Source organism: Oryx dammah, unplaced genomic scaffold (assembly GCF_014754425.2).
Source record: "Oryx dammah isolate SB20612 unplaced genomic scaffold, SCBI_Odam_1.1 HiC_scaffold_28, whole genome shotgun sequence".
In the NCBI taxonomy this organism is placed as follows: Eukaryota; Metazoa; Chordata; class Mammalia; order Artiodactyla; family Bovidae; genus Oryx; species Oryx dammah.
The window spans coordinates 101367059-101386686 of NW_024070212.1; the positions used below are offsets into that span (position 1 = coordinate 101367059).

Below are 19628 nucleotides of genomic sequence, written 5' to 3' on the forward strand. Positions count from 1 at the left end.
GAGCCGGGGGGAGGGGGGGGGCGGTCGGCCCCGCCCCCGGAAGCTCTCTGCCTTCGATGCCAAGAGGCGCGCTGCGTGGGTGGCCGGGGCTTCCTTCCGTTTTGACGACTCGCAAGTTGTTACCTCACCTGAGTCTCCTTGAGCGCTGAGTCCGGAGGACATCCTCGGCTTTTTTTTTGCTCGAGGCCCACGGGCCTCTCATTCACTTGGATACAGTAAGTTCAATACAGATGATTCTCGCTCAGGCTACGGGGCTTGGACTAGGCAGTCTTCAGGGTCTGATCAGCCTTTGCAACCAAGACCGTCTGAATCATCATATGTGCGGCTTCTTACCCCTTTTCACTAGTCTGGAGGCCCGGAAGCAAAAACCGTGTTTATCCTCAGCGCTTAAAACAGCCTGGCGTATAAGGCTTGTTCAGTATATTCAGCACTTTCTTGAAGTCAGGCACTAGACTTTTAATTCCAGTTCTCCCACAAGCTTCCGCTTTCATCATCTCCAAGTCACTTACTGCAGAGCAGCTAGAGCTTTTAAATGAATCTGCTTATAAATCACTCCCGGATTCCCTTATTTAGAATAAAATCCAGTTCCTTACATAAAAGACCTACATTACATTATCTGGCCACCTACCTGGGACTCTAGCCTGTTCCTCTAGGTCACGGAGACTCGGATTCTATTTAGGGCCTGTTAACTGACTTTAATATTCTAAATCTTCATGAGGGTGGGGAGTGGTCTTGTAGGTCAAGTCGCATCTCAGGTCATTAGTCAGGAACATTGCACCCAATCTAAAGTAGCCCTCTGTCACTCTTTTGGATAGATTACTGATTTCCTTCATGCCATTCACCATCCAAAATTATATGGTTTCCCCACCTCACCAGCTGCTTCACACTTGTTTAACTCCATGAAAATGAAGCTGGGTCCTTCGTAAAAACCGGGTTCCTTTGCAAAGCTTATGCATAACCTATCTAAAACGTTCCCTTTCTTGTCCACCTGTTTCCCTAAAGGTTGTTGAGTACCAGAGAAAACGGCATTGAGACAGCAGGCCCTTGCAGGACACTGCTGTGTATAAAACCCTTTCTTGATGTACCTGATTCCTTGTTTGTAGAAAGACTTGACCCTCCTGGATCTTGTTTCAAAGAGCAGATCCAAATAGTTCCTAATGAGGGACATGAGGGAATGTAAAAACAAAGGAAAAGCAGTCACATAATGATAGTTCAGGGACTTCCCTGGTGGGTCAGTGGTTAAGACTATGCTTCCAGCACACATGGGTTTGCTCTCTGGTCAGGGAACTAAGATCCTGTCGGCTGCACAGCAATAAATAAATAAAATTTAGTTCACTTTGTTGTACACCGGAAACTAACAACATTGTTAATCAACTACAATTAAATGTAAAAAAAATTGTATTTCAATGATAAAACAGAGCCTTAGTCCCTCCTCATGGGATATATGTAATAATCTGATACAGATCTTTGAGTGCTGCAGGAACTAAAGCCCTCACCCAGGTGGAGGATGGTAACTACCTTCTGAGAAGCCAGACTGGTGGGAACTAGAAGGTTGATGATTGAGATTCCTGGAATGTCACCCTGTTACCTCACCACCAACCAATCAGAAGAAAGTCATACACCCTACAGTCATCACCCCCAAATGATGCCTTTAAAAACTATTCCCTGAAAACTAATGGAAAGTTTGGGTCTTTCCAGCAGGAACCACCTGTTCTTGCATGGCTAATGCAATAAAACTTTCTCTCCTCCAAATTCTAATTTTTCTATTTGTTTGTTCTCACTGTTCTGCAGACACAGGGACTTGGGTTTGCCAACAAAAAGTGAGACTTTCCTCATCTGTTTTCACAGGTGTGCCCACTGTTGAATAGCACATAGTAGGGATTCAATGAATTGAATGAATTGGGTAAAGCTTGGATTTAATATCGCAGCTATTATTTCCTATATCCTATGACCACCCTTTTGGTCTGAGGAAGCAAGGTTTACATATAAAAATTCAGTGTGTCTCAACAGGTCTTTTTAAAATAACTTCTGGTTACTTTCCCTCTCCATTTGGTCTCCGTCTCTACTTCCAACTAAAGGTATAGAAGAAAGAGGAGGAGAAAATGGAGGGAAAAGAGGAGGAGAAGGAGCAGCAGAAATCATCCTTCCGTTTAGTTTTATACCAACTATTTAGAGTAATTTTTTATATTGATAACCTCCTATGTTGATGAGGTTACACCCAAACTGCTACTGAAAATAAATAATGATGTCTAAGTATTTATTAAGCTATGACTAAGTGCTACATGCCTGGTTCATTTTATTTGGTCCTCACAATCTCTATACGATAGGAACCACTATTGCTCCCATTTTATGGATTAAGAAATTGAGACTTCAAGAGTTAAACTACAGAAAGAATATGTTGACACAATGTTTTTTAAAACAATTCAACAAGTGATGTATCAAAACTATATATCATTTATATCCTTTAACCCAATCATGCCCATCTTGTAAATGTGTTTCAAGAAAAGAGCTACATTTACAGAGACTCATCACAGCAATAATCTTAAATAGTAAAAAAGTAGAAACAAATGTCAAACAACAGAGTTTGTAGGACAACATGATAGGATATATGGTTATTAAAATAATTATGAAGACTGCTGAAATATGGGGAAATGTTTTATGATATATTAAATTTAAAATCAGACTATGAAAATGAATATACAGTAAAGTATATACATTTGAATAAGAACCAGAAAAGGATAAATGAAAGTAGTTGTGTTAAAAATGTGGGCCTTATAGGTTTTTTTTCTTTTTCAAATATTTGCTTTAAGGTGATTATATTGTTTTTTTCTTTTAAATTAAAAAATAATACCCATGATAATAAGAATAGGTAGAATACTGAATTAGCCGTATATGTGCTCTGCTGAACAACAGCCTTATTAAACCACTGAATTTATGTCATGACATTGATCAATACAAGGCATTTGAGGATACCAAAAAAACTTGAGAAATCCATTTTAGAACAGGTTTAATGAATTTGTCAACAGTTTTGAAGATTCCTGGTTGACATCCAGTGAGGATCTGCCCGAACTCTTCTCCACGTCATGTTGCACCTTCATGCCCAGGCTTCAGGTTAGCAGCTTTGATCAGTCTATTTTAGACACCAGTGATTTTATAGATATGACTTCGTCTTATTCTTGAATGAGATGTGTTTCTTTCGGGAAAGCCCCGTTTATGTTTCCAGCTTCAGAATTCTGTGAACATGAAAGGGACTCGAGGGACTTGGGGTTTGCCACTGTTTCTTCTAACCTCTGTTCTTCAGTCTCTTGAAGACTTCCAGCTGACTCTACCAAACCTGTTCCTGAAAAACTAAGAAGGGCCTTATGTGAGGACCACATAAAATGGACTCTTTTCTACCTTAAGTCTGGATTAAGTCAGGATTCTATCAAGTGTGAAGGTGAAGTGGTAGCAAGGGGAGAAGGAGTTACAAGATTTAGATACTAAATATAGAGAAAATTACCTCTAAATACTATGCTTTCTCAGGCCAGCAACTAGAACTAGCTAGGCAGCCTGACACCCAGGCATGCAAATGACGGTCTTGATTTTACTAACCTGGAGTTTGGTAAATACATGATTTTATTCAATACTTCAGATTCAGGGATGTCACAAACTGTTGTTTCCTTAAAAGAAAGGATGAGTATTAAATTATAATCATAGACCACATTGATGATATGTATTTTTTATACATATTTTTGGTTAAAAGTGTAATCCCTTCATACCTATTAGACTAGCTATTACCAAAAAGATAAGAGATAACAAATCCTGGAGAAGATATGGAAAAGAGGGAACGCTTCTGCACTGTTGGTGGGAGTGTAAATTGGTACAGCCCCTGTGGAAGACAGTATGGAGGTTCCTAAAAAAATTAAAGAGAGAACTACCATACAATCCAGCTGTCTCACTTCTGGGTATGTACCTGGCGGAAGTGAAATCACTGTCCCAAAGAGATACCTATATTCCATGTTTAGAGGAGCTTTATTTACAACAGCCAAAATATGGACAACTTAGGTGTCCATGATGGACGCATGGATAAAGAATATGTGTACAATATAATACTATTCAGCAAAATGAAAATTTTTTAATAAGGAAATCCTGCTATTTGTGACAACATGATTGGACCTTGAGGTCATCATGCTGAGTAAAATAAGTCAGAAAGACAAATACTGTATGATCTTACATATGCTTGGAGTTAAAAAAAAAAAAAAAAACCGTCTTGAAATAGAGACCAGATTTGTGGTTGTCAGGGATGGGGGAATTAGGTGAATGTGATCAGTGGTATGAACTTCCTCTTGTAAGAGAAATAAGTTCTTGGGATGTAATGTAAGACATGACTACAGTGCTGCATTGTATATATTGAAAGTTGCTAAGAGAGTAGAACTTAAAAGTTCTCCTCATGAGGAAAAAAAAAATTGTACCTATATGAGATGATGGATGTTAACTAATCTTACGGTGGTGATCATTTTGTAATAAATACATATAATAAATCATTATATTGTATACTTTAAACTTAAATGTTATTTATATCATCAAAATTAGGGGGATATAATCCCTAATATCTATGGAATATTTGACAGTTATACATCTCATACTTTTAACAACAAAAAACCAAACAACTGGATTTAAAAAATGGGCAGAAAAGCTAAATAAACATTTTTCCCCAGGAAGACATACAGATAACCAACAGGCACATGAAAAGATGTTGAACAACACTTAATTACTAGGGAAATGCAAATCAAAACCACAATGAGATATTGCCTCATGCCCATTAAAATGGCTGTTATCAAAAAGGCAAGAAATAACAAGTGCTGGCAAGGATGTGGAGAAAAGCAAACCCTCATACGTTGTTAGTGGGATTGTAAATTGGTGTGGCCACCATGGAAAACAGTATGGAGAGTCCTGAAAAAATTAAGAGCTACCACATGTTCCAGTCCCACTTCTGGGTATTTCTCTGAAGAATCTGAAAACAGTAATTTGAAAAGTATACGTGGACTTCCCTGGTGGTCCAGTAGTTAAGAATCTGCTGCTAATGCAGAGGACACAGATTCAATCCCTGTTCAGGGAAGATTCTATATGCTGCAGGGCAGCTGAGCCTGTGCACCACAGCTACTGAGCTCATGTGCCACAACTCCTGAAGCCCACACTCTGGAGCCCCTGCTCTTCAGTAAGAGAAGCCACTGCAATAAGAAGTCTGTGCATCATGACTCGAGAGTAGCCCCCACTCACTGCAACTAGAGAAAGCCCTTGCACAGTAATGAAGACCCAGCGTAGCCTATATACATATTAATAAAGTTTTTTTTTTTAAAGCTATGGCATTATTTACAACAGTCAAGATATGGAAACACCCTAAGTGCCCTTCAATGCATGAATGGTGGATAAAGAAGACTATAATATAAAGATGAAATCTTGCCATTTCTAACAATGTGGGTGGACAACAAGGTATTATGCTAAGTCAAATAAGAGAGAAAGACAAATACCATATGGTTTAACTCATTTGGTTTCTTCCCTCACAGCTCAGTTGTTAATCTGCCTGCAATGCAGGAGACCTGGGTTCAACTCCTGGGTCAGGAAAATCCCCTGGAGAAGGAAATGGCCACCCACTTCAGTACTCTTGCCTGGAAAATCCCATGGACAGAGAAGCCTGGCAGGCTACAGTCCATGGGGTCTTGCGAGTAGAACATGACTTGGTGACTAAACCTACCTTAATTCATTTAACTCATATGTGGAATAATAAGCAAACAAAAGTAAACAGATAGATACAGAGAACAGAGCAGCGGTCGCCAGAGGGGAGAGTGGCTGAGGGTGAAACAGGCAGACGTGTTCTGCTGATGGTGATGGAGAGAAACTACACATTTTTGGTGGTGAGCACGCTGTCATGTATAGAGCAGTCAAAGTATAATTGTTATATACATGAAACCTATATAATGTTATAAACCAATGTTAGGGTAGGTAAGTTTAGTTGCTAAGTCATGTCCGACTCTTGCAACCCCATGCACTGTAGTCTGCCAGGCTCCTCTGTGCATGGGATCTCCAGGTAAGAATACCGTAGTGGGTTGCCCTTGCCTTCTCCAGATCTTCCTGACTGAGGAATTGAACCTAGATATCCTGCCCTGCAGACAGATTCATCACCAACTGAGATACGAGGGAAGAAACCAATGTTACCTCAATAAATAAAATGATTTTTAAAATAATAAATAAATGCCACACTTTCTGTATTAGTGCTTTTCACTGCTAGCCTGCTTTTATTTTCTCTTTTAAAATTATGAAAACACATTAATAGGAGACTTGGAAAATACAGAAAAAACACATATAACTGCTAGTCTGCTTTTTATATCTACTTTTCTACATGAATAACCTCATATTAGCTGATGTAATCATTCCATTATATTTACCTATGTTAGCTTTTACTTAATACTCTGGTAAACATTTTCTGTCCCTTTATAACATAAAAAAAGGTTACCTGTTTTGAGCTCCACGACCTTTAAAATTTTCATTTATTTATTTGTTTACTTTTGGCTGCACTGGGTCTTCATTGGCTTTTGTGTGGGCTTTCTCCAGCTGTGGCAAGCGAGGGCTACTTTTCGTTGTAGTGAATGGGCTTCTCACTGCAGTGGCTTCTCTTGTGGAGAACAAGCTCTAGGCTTCAGGAGTTGCAGCTCTTGGCCTCTAGAGCAGAGGCTTAGCTGTGGCGCATGGGCTTAAGTTGCTCCAAGGCATATGGAATCTTCCTGGACCAGGGATTGAACCTGGGTCCCCTGCACTGGCAGGCAGATTTTATCCACTGCGCCACCAGGGAAGTCCGCCATGACTTTATTTTTATTTTTTATTTTTTATTTATTTGATTTTTTTTTCCGCCATGACTTTAAAAACCGAATATTCTTTCTTAGAAAGATATAGACCAAAACAGACCAGAGACATGGTCACAGAGCATATAAAGACCATGTCAGAAACTGGGAGTTTTACCCTGAAGACTGCAGGAAGTTCTTGCACAGCATTCAGTCATCTGCCCAGACCACATGTATTTTCTAAAGACCTCTTCGGCTACAGACTAAGAACCACAGGACTTATAAGACAAAGGCTGGGAAGATGGGAGAGGAGAGATGAGATATGTCTTTCCACGGGCCCTAATCCAGTGAGCAGGATCTACTGTGAAGTATCCTGGGAAGAAAGGCCTAGCAGATGATATAAGCCAGGGAAGAAAGCAAGCAGGCTCCATCCTGGATTCAGAATACAGCTCTGCTTACTGAAGTCCCTCTGTCTGACTTGCTCAGCAGCCAGACCCTGGATCTCATCTGAATGTAGACCATTTGCTGCATCTCTCTGGACTTCGCTACTTGCCTGCTGGGACTTCTGTAACAAAACTGCATTTCTGACTCAGATATTCTCCTTAGACTTGACTTCTTACCAGACCAGACTAGGTTCACTTTACCTTTCTGAGCCTCAGATGGGCTCATCTCTCAAAATGGGGATAGAATAATACAAGGCAAACAGGGTAGCTGAGAAGGAGCATCTGTGTGAGGACATTTAACATACTTTCATTCTCAAATATCTAAGGAGCACCTGTTCATAGATACACTGACATATGAGATGTAACCCTTGTCCTCCAGGATGCCTGCTGAGATGATGACAGAAGTGAAAAGGCGATGACAGTACAGTGTGTTAAGGAAGAAGCTGGGAGGCATACACAAAGTGTTTTGGGATCACATCAGAGGAGCCTGTCAAACAAAAACTGACCCAATGAAGAGCAAGTTGGCCAAGAGCTGTTTCAGGGTCTCCTCCCCGGGTGTGCAGCCAGTGAGCTTCTGCCATAGTCCACCAAGGCCAATTTCAGGCTACAGCTTCATGCAGAAGGTGAAGGGAAGAGAGATGACACCAGTCTTACCTCCCCTCTGTGGATCTGGATGCTCTTTATGATATGCTCTAGGAGACCAGTCTCCTGTGTGAGCCGGAGACAGTTTTTCTGTAGCTGCTTATTTTCTTCATCCAGGAAAAGTACTCTAAGAATGGATTGATCAGAGGTGTAACTTAACATTTCTGGATCATCCAAAAAACTCTCTTCCACTTCCCACTAGCTCTGGGTCTTAGTCCACTGCCAGACTTTAGAACCAACTTTGCCAGAATAATTCCCACCATATTCCAAAACCAATTGAAAATGAGTAAGCTTCTGGCTTATACACAGTCATTAAATAGAGAATAGAGAAACCTAAGAAATGATGTGATCCCATTTAGGGGTGGGACTCTGCACGCCTTCTAACATTGTAGCCACACAGCCTGCATCTGGTTCTGATCTCAGTCACCCTATGTTTATGTTTCAGTAGTAGAAGTAAAAACAATAGTAGCAGCAGCAGCCATTTTACCAAGTACTTACTGTGTATGTAGGCACTGCGAACTATCTATACAGCACATGCACGCTAAGTCGCTTCAGTCATGTGCAACTCTTTGCAGTCCTAAGGACCATAGCCCTCCAGGCTTCTCTGTCCATGGGATTCTCCAGACAAGAATACTGGAGTGGGTTGTCATGCCCTCCTCCAGGGGATCTTCCCAAGCCAGGGATCGAACCAGCATCTCTTATATCTCCTGCATTGGCAGATGAGTTCTTTACCACTAGTGCCACCTGGGAAGCCCTTCTATACAGTAAACACTTAAAACTTTTCATGTTTTAGCTTCTTTAATCCTCACAATGAGCCCATGAAATAGATCCTGTTATGAAGCCTATTTTGCAGGTAAGGAAACTGAGGCTCAGAATGGGGAAAGTAACTTATGTAAAAAGATAAAACCAGAAAGTCATAGAGCTGAGATGCCAGCCTTATTCTCTCTCAGTCTACCTTGATTCCATAGATGCCAAAACATAAACATGAGTGTCAGCACACATACAACGGGATGGACCAGGATGAACACAGCTGGGTCCTTGGGAAGCAATCCTGCCATGAAAGAGCCTATCTGAATGCCCAGCTCACCTTCTCCATGATACTTTTCTCTTTAATTTCACAACTTCTGCCACTTGTATGAACTGCTAAAAACAGCCGAATGGCAGAGAAACAGTTATGGGACAAGTCTGCAAACTCAAAGGACCACCTCTGGAATGATATCTTTGTGGAGGGGGAAATATCCTCTTTGTGGAGCTCACAGGCCACTGGGGCAGGCACCTACCTGTTTTGGACAGAAGACATTCTCCATTTGTTGCTGTCAATCAATAATTCTTGTTCTGTGACCTGCTCCAGAAGTTTCCTTTTTTCTAGGAGCAGGGTGTCATTTTGGGTGGTGATCTGGTGCTGGAATGCCTTCTCCTAGGGTTAATAAGTCCTCATAATTACCCCAGCAGGAGAAAGAATTACGCATATAAGAGCATCAGCCTGTTTTTAAACTCAACAGCAAATTGTCTTGCAAACATCTTTTTCTCCTGTCTTCTTAGTCTGTCTTTACCTGTTTGCTGACATTGTCAGCTAGATCATTTCCCTATTTATCTTGGTTATTTTATGCTATGTGTTTGACATTTATTCATTCTTTTGGGTTAATATTTTTTAATGTCTGAACACTCAACTTCCAATAAGGTCCAAATGCTCTCATCTGTATTCTAATTCCATAGGTATCAAGTCACTAACAAATACAACAAAATTCTCTGAAGCTCCATGTCGAGAAAGATTTCCATATAACACATTTCCATCTGCTTTGTAGTTACAGTCTTTTTAAGGTGAAGGAAGATGGGCATCTAGCCACCTCACTTGAAAACCAGCATCAGGGTTTCAGTTGCTTGGCATGTCAGCCAGGTATTGAGAATACTCTTGCAGTGATGATGCTGAAATGATTTCTAGCTTGACATGTTTCATTTTCTACCAGCATCTTCCCTGAAAGCAATAGCCAGTGAAGTTATAGCTAAAACAATACAGGATTATATTTTGTGAAAAAACACTAACATCCTTACATTGAGTCAGCAGATATTAGTAAATATCACAGTTGGTGAGTTCAGAAGCTCACAAGTGTAGAACTGCCCTTCTCCCTTCACCAAGGACCTGTTAGTGGTAATAGGTAAGTGCCTTCTCCTATTTGTGTTCGTTCCCACCTTCCTTCGTGGGATGGGCATGAATGCGAGTGGGAGGAGAGTAAGGCCCTCTGGCAGATGGGTGAATCACACTGTTAGGAGGGGCAACTTTCTTTAATAAGGTACTCTTAATAATATAGATCATTCAGAAAAGACTGTCCACATCATATGTAGTATCTAAAAAAACTCAAACAACAAAAAACCAGACTCATAGATACAGAGAACAGATTGGATTGTTGGCTGCCAGAACTGAAGTCCATGGGGTGGCAAAGAATCAGACATGACTGAGCAACTGAACAACAAGAAGTGGAGGGGCGGGCGGGGGGGGGGGCAAAATGGGTGAAGGTAGTCAAAGGTATAAACTTCTAGTTATTAATAAGCTATAAGGATAATGTACAGTGTGTGACTATAGCTAGTAATACTGTATTGCATATGACAAAGTTGCTAAGACAGGAGATTTTAAAAGTTCTCATCGCAAGAAAAAACATTTGTAACTATGGGTGGTGATGGCTGTTAATTAGACTTACCGTGGTGGCTGCTGCTGCTGCTGAGTTGCTTCAGTCGTGTCCGACTGTGCGACCCCATAGATGGCAGCCCACCAGGCTCTGCCGTCCCTGGGATTCTCCAGGCAAGAACACTGGAGTGGGTTGCCATTTCCTTCCCCAGTGCATTAAAGTGAAAAGTGAAAGTGAAGTTGCTCAGTCGTGCCGACTTTTAGCGACCCCATGGACTGCAGCCCACCAGGCTCCTTTGTCCATGGGATCTTCCAGGCAAGAGTACTGGAGTGGGTTGCCATTGCCTTCTCCGTATTGTGGTGGACATATATACAAATATTGAATCATTATACTGTATAACTAATGTAACAATGCTGTAAACATAATATTATGTCAATTATAATTCAAAATAGAGGGGAAGGAAGAAAAGAGAGAGGAAAGAAGGGAAGGAGGAAGGCTGTCCATCTACTAGTCTATTATTAAGGAATTGTAAGGAAGGAGATTACAGCATGTTTTGAAGCTCTTCCATATTTTAAAGTCCTTCATCCAGGACCCTTCAGTGTCTAACAACAGTCTCACCTGTTACTATTTAAATACATTTATGGTAAGGATTGAGTCTGAGTGAACTCCAGGAGATGGTGATGGACAGGGAGGCCTGGCATGCTGCGATTCATGGGGTCGCAGAGTCAGACACGACTGAGTGACTGAACTGAACTGAACTGAAGGATTGAGAGTAGAAGCAGCCACCCGACAAATAATAATCTCTGCAGTTATCACTGGATTAGAAAGGAAATTGAGTGGGGCCGGCTACTGACACCCTGTGCATCGGAAATACTGTATTTTTTGGAATCAGGACACCTGCTGTAATAATAGGATAAAATATTTGTGGAAACCTGGTTTGGGTGGTCACACAGTCAGAGCTCTCAACTGGCTCACTGAATAAGAGGAGGCTGAAGGAATGAAGCCCCCCCAAAGTGGCATTGTTTTCTGGAGATTTTGTGCTTAGAAAGTGAGTCCAGGATTGGTATGCTTGGGGCTCTGGTTCACAGGCCATAAAATAAGTAAAATCAAGAGCTCTAGGTTTAGTACCTCTGTGGTACATCTACTGATTAACATGCTTCTAAGAGATTTTATCATACCTCAGTCAGTAAAGAATCTGCCTGCAATGCAGGAGTCCGGGGTTTGATTCCTGGGCCGGGAAGATCTCCTGGAGAAGGGAATGGCAACCCACTCCAGTATTCTTTCCTGGAAAAAATTCCATGGACAGAGGGCTGATGGGCTATAGTCCATGGGGTCACAAAGGTTGGACATGACTTAGCAACCAAGCCACCAGCACCAAGAGACTTTACACTAGGAAGAAAGCACCATCAGTGAAGATCTGTGTGTGCCAGGAGGCCCCACTTTAGGCATTTTGTATTTTAATCCTCACAGAAGCCTTTCAAGGTAGGGATTGATCCACATTTTCACAAGAAAATGATGCAAAGGGACTCGGGGAAGGGTACAGAACTATTAAGTAGCAGGGCTAGCCTTTGCATCCAAGCCTGTCCAAGGCCAACCCCAACCACTCTTTCCTCGCTTCTGGTTACTTGCAGCCTCCAGTAAATTTCATGGAGACCTGTGAGTCTTTGGGTAGATGTTCTGGTTCACCAGGGCTGCTGTAACAGATTATCACAAACTGGGCAGCTTAAAACAATAGGAATTTGTTGTTTTAATTCCTACAAGTCTAAAATTAAGTTGTTGACAGGGTTAGTTCTGGGGGCACTGAGGGAAGAGCCTGTCCCTTGTCTCCCTCCTAACTGATGAATGCTACCAATGCTTGGGGCTCCTTGGTTTGTGGCTTCATTGCTCCAGTCTGTGCCTCATCATCACATGGCCTTTCTCCCCTGTGCACGTCTTTTCCTCTTGTTATAATGATACTAGTCATATTGGATTTGGGGTTCACACTAATCTAGTATGACCTCATCTTGACTGTTTATACCTGCAAACTTCCAAATTAGGTCACATTCTTGGGTTCTGGGTGGCCATGAATTTGGGGGGTATACTCTTCAACACAGTACAGTCAGGAAACATGCCTGCTGATAGCAGGATGCTAGTTCTGCCATGTAAGCTTGGAAGTGGAAGGCAGGCACCACGAGGAAGAATGGGTAGTGCAGAATAGGCTGGTGGTATTTCCAGTGGGCCCGTGAACAAGAGCTGCTACTTTCTTCTGTTATACTTTCTCCGTTGCCTTCCTAACCTGGTGTGAGTTAGTGCCAAAATAGGAGGGTACTGCAAAATCTAACTTGTTTTCCATTCTCACTACAGTTTAAAGTAACAGGAGGATTTTAAAAAAAAACAAACTCAAAAACACAACATTGGTGACCCATCTCTTATAATCCTCACGTTTTACTACAGTCTCAAGGGATTCTTCTTGTGGAGTCCTGTAATAGCCCGTGGAATGACTGAATTTATGTCAATTGTTTTGGTATCCTTGGCACATATGATAAAAATTTGGTGGGTGTAGAAAGGAGTAATTTAGGACTGAGGACAATGTTTTCAAAATTCTGAAATGGGTTAGGGATCTCTAGAAGGGAAACCTTTCTGGCCAAATCAGTTGCTCTCCCCTTTGAACTGATGTAGTTTATTGCTCTCAAGGCCATTCTGCATTGGGTCCCATTCATCTGTTCCATTTACTTTCTGCCAACACCAGAAAGTCACAGGGGCGACAAGACAAAGAAACCAGGGAGATTCAGCAAACAGCCTGAAGGTGCTAGTCAGATAGAAGAATAGGGGTCACCTGTTTTCATTGCCATTTAAAATGGACAGAAATGTGAGGCAAAATGAGGGCTGCATAAAGCAGGAATGAGTTGTGGAGGCTGGTTTGGAAGTCTCAGCTAAAGGGTGATTAATATATACACTACCATATTTAAAACAGATAGCCAGTGGGAATTTCCTAGATGATGCAGGGAACTCAAACCAGTGCTCTGTGACAACCTAGGGGGATGGGATCAAGTGGGAGGTGGGAGGAGGTTCAACAGGGAGGGAGCATATAGATACACCTATGACTGATTCACGTTGATGTATGGCAGAAACCAACACAATACTGCAAAAGCAATTATCCTCCCAATAAAAATAAATTTTAAAATTTTTAATTAAAAATATATATATATGGCAATGGCACCCCACTCCAGTACTCTTGCCTGGAAAATCCCATGGATGGAGGAGCCTGGTGGGCTCCAGTCCATGGGGTCCCTAAGAGTCAGACACGACTAAGCGACTTCACTTTCACTTTTCACTTTCATGCGTTGGAGAAGGAAATGGCAACCCACTCCAGTGTTCTTGCCTGGAGAATCCCAGGGACGGTGGAGCCTGGTGGGCTGCCATCTATGGGGTCGCACAGAGTTGGACACGACTGAAGCGACTTAGCAGCAGCATATATATATAAAAAGAAAAGGCACTTTCATTTGAAGGCAAGATGCTAGCCCTAAGCAGCAGTGCAAAGTATTTTCAGTGTCCGGTTTGACCTAGCATCATTATGAGTCTTACATAATTTTGGGCAGGGCTTAAACAATTACTCAAACTGAAAAAGGGTGCAAAGAAAAGAAATAGAAACCTGGGCTATGAAGAGGCCACAAACACACTAACAATCAAGTGGGCTTCCTCCAGATGCCCAACACCAGCAGGACCAGTGAGCGCTCCACCTTCCCCCTCACCTTTTCTATTTGCTGCCGCAGGGCTCCAGCCTCATTTTCAAGTTGTTTGATTCTCTCATCTCGGAGTTCTACTTCATCAACTAAACGATCCTTGACTGCGTGCAGCTTGACTTTGTAGTACTGATGTTTCTGATGATAGTTTCTACAAAAGTAAATTTAAATACAGGCGCACCTGAACACAGTGAAAATTTACTTTGCCTCCTCGATTAGCACCTTTCTTGGGGTTCCTCTTCTTGCTTTGTCAGGGTGGGTCCCAGAGATGAAGACTTGTCCTGCCTCACATCAATAGGACTTCTCACCCAAGTTGGGGAAATGGACCAAGTAGAACCTCCCCCATGACACCAGATTCAGTCATCCCCAACACAGGAAACTCCTTGACTTCTGATCCCTGACATCTAAAACTTTTGAATCCTATGCCACTGAGCTAGTCATTACTTTAAAATTCTCTGGTTCTGGGCTATACCCTTGAACAGTGATAGAACCCACTCTGTCTTGTCGATTTTCCAGATAACTGGGTTTGCTTTCACTCTCGAGTTTAGACTTCTAAATGCCAGTTCTACCTAGATCTCTGCTCAAGACTTTTATTCTGATTCTGACATAAATTTAACTTACCACCGAGAAATACATAAAAAGATGTTCAATATTATTAGTATAAAGAAAATGCAAATAAAAATACAGTGAGGTACCTCTTCACACAGGAGAATGGCTAAAATAAAAAATAAAAGGTAATGAAGGACTGGCAGGACTTCCCTTGTGGCCCAGCGGTCTGCTATGTAGGGGCTCCAGGTTGGGTCCCTGGTCAGGGAACTAGATCCCACATACCACATGCAACTAAGAGTTTGCACATTGCAACAAAGATCAAAGATCCTGCACGATGCAACCAAGACCCGGTACAGCCAAATAAATAAATACACACATATATATTTAAAAGTACTGGCAAGGATGTGGAGAAATTGGAATACTCATATACTGCTGGTTGGACTGTCAAATGGAAAAAGCCTAGCAGTTTCTCAAATGGTTAAACATAGAGAACCACATGACCTAGCAATTCCATTCCTAGGTATATAACTAGGAGAAATGAAAACATACACCCACACAGAAACTTGTACATGAATGTTCATAGTAGCACTATTCCTAACAGTCAAAAGGTGAAAACAACCTACATTTCCATTAACTGATAGATAAACACAATATGGGGTATCTGTATAATGGAACATTATACAGCTATAAAAAGGAATGAAGTACAAATACATGCTACAACATGAATGAACTTTGGAGGCACTATGCTAGGTGAATGAAGCCAGTCACAAAGGACCACATATTATACAATTCCATTCATATGAAATGTCCAGAAGGGACAAATATAGAGTGAAAGAAAGTACATTAGTGGTTGCCTGGGGCTGGGAGTAAGGAGGGAAACCAGGAACGGAGGGCATACCTAAAGGATTTCTTTAGGTAATTAAATGTTCTAAAATTGATTGCATTGATGGATTACAACTAAAAGCCTCTGAATTGTACACTTTCAATGAGTGAATTGTACAGTATGTGAATTACATCTTAATAACCTATTATAAGGGCTTCTTCCCTGGTGGCTCAGATGGTAAAAAAAATCTGCTTGCAGTGTTGGAGACCCAGGTTCGATCCCTGGGTTGGGAAGATCCCCTGGAGAAGGGAATGGCTACCCACTCCAGTATTTTTGCTTGGGAAATTCCATGGACAGAGGAGCCTGGCAGGCTACAGTCCATGGGATTGCAAAGAGTTGGACACAACTGAGAGAACAACAATTTTTTAGAGAATTAGGAGCCGGATGGCAGGGGAAGAGCAAAGGAGACTTATTTAGATGGTAATTTAGTCTAGCGACTCCAAGAGAGTCTTCTGCTCTGGTTATTATCTTACCACTAAGTGTGTTTTGTAAGACTCTTCCATTTTCCAAAATAGTGCCCCTCTCTCTCCTGTTGATTGTAAATAAAAGAATCATTTTGCATATTTTTCCCTTAGAAGATTAATTCAGCTGTTGGGCGGATACCAAGCAGAGAAGTTTGAATTCCTGTAGGTCAGAGACATGCGCACTGGCTCTTGTCACCAGCTTGTCCATTTGGGTGGCAGTGACTGACTGTGGGGATGGTCCCCAGTATACCTTCTCCTTCTTCTATCATTACAGACCCCCCTGGTTTTAGCTTGGCAGTTGGTTGCTCAAACAGAACTACAGGAAAATGTAGTTTTTTTGTAGTTAGATGAGGCAGATAGATGAGGCCATATGAGTAAGTTCCAGCCAGTAGCTGGAGTAGAAGTAATGTGCCTTAAAGGAAAACAGAATGCCCTCGCCTTCCCCACTTTCTCCCTTCTTGTTGGATAAAATGTGGATATAATAACGAACTGCCTTGGACGATGTGGTTAAGTGCTAAAGATGCTGGAGTGACAAGAAGAAAGGAGTCTAGACTTTGGAAACATTGAGCTCCCTGCACTTTTAGGTAAAAGAGAAACCCCCTCCCTTTCTAAAGACGTTCTTATTCAATGTCTCTGCTATAGCAACTCAATAGAGTTACTCTAGATACTGCGGTTTATAAAACTGCCTTAGGCTTGTTCAGTTCTGTGGCGTTTGTAGCACCCACTATATAACAGGATGTATATATTGTTGTGGATTGACTCGGGTTCTTTACAGGAAGATTATTTTCATCTCACAAATGTTCTCATTTTCCCTTATTCTGGGAAGAGTTTCTCAAAAGATATCACTGGGTTTCAGCATCCCCCAGTCGATAGCTTTAGAGGTTTAAACACTAATGGTACACCTGTTGATCTCTGAGTTTCCCAGCTGTTCACAGTTCCTCTGATGTTTTCACATCATTTGAAATGCAACATGGATTTCTAGAATTTCTTTTACACATTCTGCCTGGGGCTATTAAAACCCACATCTGCAGCTTCCAAGACAGACTGCTGCGTCTCTCTTATTCTGTCATTTGGACTATTAAAAAATTTAATAAAAATAAAAAATTTATTTATTTTTAAAATGATAAGTTATAGAAAATTTGGGGAAAAAAATCAACTCCCATATCGGAGAAGGCAATGGCACCCCACTCCAGTGCTCTTGCCTGGAAAATCCCATGGACGGAGGAGCCTGGTAGGCTGCAGACCATGGGGTCGCTAAGAGTCGGGCACGACTGAGTGACTTAACTTTTGCTTTTCATTCACATGCATTGGAGAAGGAAATGGCAACCCACTTCAGTGTACTTGCCTGGAGAATCTCAGAGACAGAGGAGCCTGGTGGGCTGCCGTCTATGGCGCACAGAGTCGGAAACGACTGAAGCGACTTAGCAGCAGCAGCAGCATACGATCTATTTTATGATATTGTTGTATTTTCTTCTACTCTTTTTATAAGTATCTTCTGTTTAAACACTATGTTAAAATTATTTTATCCTCTTTTCATTTATTGTATCACAAGCATTTTCCCATATTGCTTCTAATCTTCATGGCCACCATCTTTTACACCTGTATAATATTCCATCAAGTGAATGTACAGTACTTGACCTCAGTTCAGTTCAGTCTCCCAGTCGTGTCCGACTCTTTGTGACCCCATGAATCACACCACGCCAGGCCTCCCTGTCCACCACCATCTCCCAGATTTCACTCAAACTCACGTCCATTGAGTCGGTGATACAATCCAGCCATCTCATCCTCTGTCGTCCCCTTCTCTTCCTGCCCCCAATTCCTCCCAGCATCAGTCTTTTCCAATGAGTCAACTCTTCGCATGAGGTGGCCAAAGTACTGGAGTTTCAGCTTTAGCATCATACCTTCCAAAGAACACTCAGGGCTGATCTCCTTTAGAATGGACTCGTTGGATCTCCTTGCAGTCCAAGGGACTCTCAAGAGTCTTCTCCAACACCACAGTTCAAAAGCATCAATTTTTCAGTACTCAGCTTTTTTCACAGTCCAACTCTTGCATCTATACACGACCATTGGAAAAACCATAGCCTTGACTAGATGGACCTTTGTTGGCAAAGTAATGTCTCTGCTTTTGAATATGCTATCTAGGTTGGTCATAACTTTCCTTCCAAGGAGTAAGGGTCTTTTAATTTCATGGCTGCAGTCACCATCTGCAGTGATTTTGGAGCCCCCCAAAATAAAGTCTGACACTGTTTCCACTGTTTCCCCATCTATTTCCCATGAAGTGATGGGACCAGATGCCATGATTGTTTTCTAAATGTTGAGTTTAAGCTGATTTTTTCACTCTCTTCTTTCACTTTCATCAAGAGGCTTTTTAGTTCCTCTTCACTTTCTGCCATAAGGGTGGTATCATCTGCATATCTGAGGTTACTGATATTTCTCCTGGCAATCTTGATTTCAGCTTGTGCTTCTTTCAGCCCAGCGTTTCTCATGATATACTCTGCACAGAAGTTAAATAAGCAGGGTGATAATATACAGCCTTGATGTACTCCTTTTCCTATTTGGAACCAGTCTGTTGTTCCATGTCCAGTTCTAACTGTTGCTTCCTGACCTGCAGATAGGTTTCTCAAGAGGCAGGTCAGGTGGTCTGGTATTCCCATCTCTCTCAGAATTTTCCACAGTTTATTGTGATCCACACAGTAAAGGCTTTGGCATAGTCAATAAAGCAGAAATAGATGTTTTTCTGGAGCTCTCTTGCTTTTCAGATGATCCAGTGGATGTTGGCAATTTGATCTCTGGTTCCTCTGCTTTTTCTAAAACCAGCTTGAACATCTGGAAGTTCACGGTTCACGTACTACTGAAGCCTGGCTCGGAGAATTTTGAGCATTACTTTACTAGCATGTGAGATGAGTGCAATTATGCGGTAGTTTGAGCATTCTTGGCATTGCCTTTCTTTGGGATTGGAATGAAAACTGACCTTTTCCAGTCCTGTGGCCACTGCTGAGTTTTCCAAATTTGCTGGCATATTGAGTGCAACACTTTCACAGTATCATCTTTCAGGATTTGAAATAGCTCAACTGGAATTCCATCACCTCTACTAGCTTTGTTCATAGTGATGCTTTCTAAGGCCCACTTGACTTCACATTCCAGGATGTCTGGCTTTAGCTGAGTGATCACACCATCGTGATTATCTGGGTCATGAAGATTTTTTTTTTGTACAGTTCTTCTGTGTATTCTTGCCACCTCTTCTTAATATCTTCTGCTTCTGTTAGGTCCATACCATTTCTGTCCTTTGTCGAGCCCGTCTTTGCATGAAATGTTCCCTTGGTATCTCTAATTTTCTTGAAGAGATCTCTAGTCTTTCCCATTTTGTTGTTTTCCTCTATTTCTTTGCATTGATTGCTGAGGAAGGCTTTCTTATCTCTTCTTGCTATTCTTTGGAACCCTGCATTCAGATGCTTATATCTTTCCTTTTCTCCTTTGCTTTTC

The 19628-nt window shown here is 41.6% G+C and overlaps 1 protein-coding gene and 1 long non-coding RNA gene across 11 annotated transcripts in view; one reads left to right on the forward strand and one right to left on the reverse strand.

The window, feature by feature from the left end:
- The first annotated feature begins 34 nt into the window (after positions 1-34).
- Positions 35-1752, forward strand: LOC120856321. Its single transcript, XR_005719421.1, has 2 exons — positions 35-215; positions 1464-1752. It is a non-coding gene; the product is annotated as an uncharacterized LOC120856321 (long non-coding RNA).
- Positions 1753-2224: 472 nt separating this feature from the next.
- The window catches only part of CCDC30 (coiled-coil domain containing 30), a 136880-nt gene continuing 119476 nt past the window's right edge, over positions 2225-19628 (reverse strand). For all 10 annotated transcript variants that reach the window (XM_040231493.1, XM_040231495.1, XM_040231489.1 and 7 more), the window contains 5 exons: positions 14259-14400; positions 9184-9320; positions 7916-8030; positions 3592-3659; positions 2225-3348 (listed from right to left, as the gene is read on the reverse strand). In XM_040231493.1, the coding sequence (XP_040087427.1) occupies positions 3171-3348; positions 3592-3659; positions 7916-8030; positions 9184-9320; positions 14259-14400 (640 nt within the window). In that variant the 3' untranslated portion in view covers positions 2225-3170. The remainder of the gene's footprint in view (positions 3349-3591; positions 3660-7915; positions 8031-9183; positions 9321-14258; positions 14401-19628) is intronic.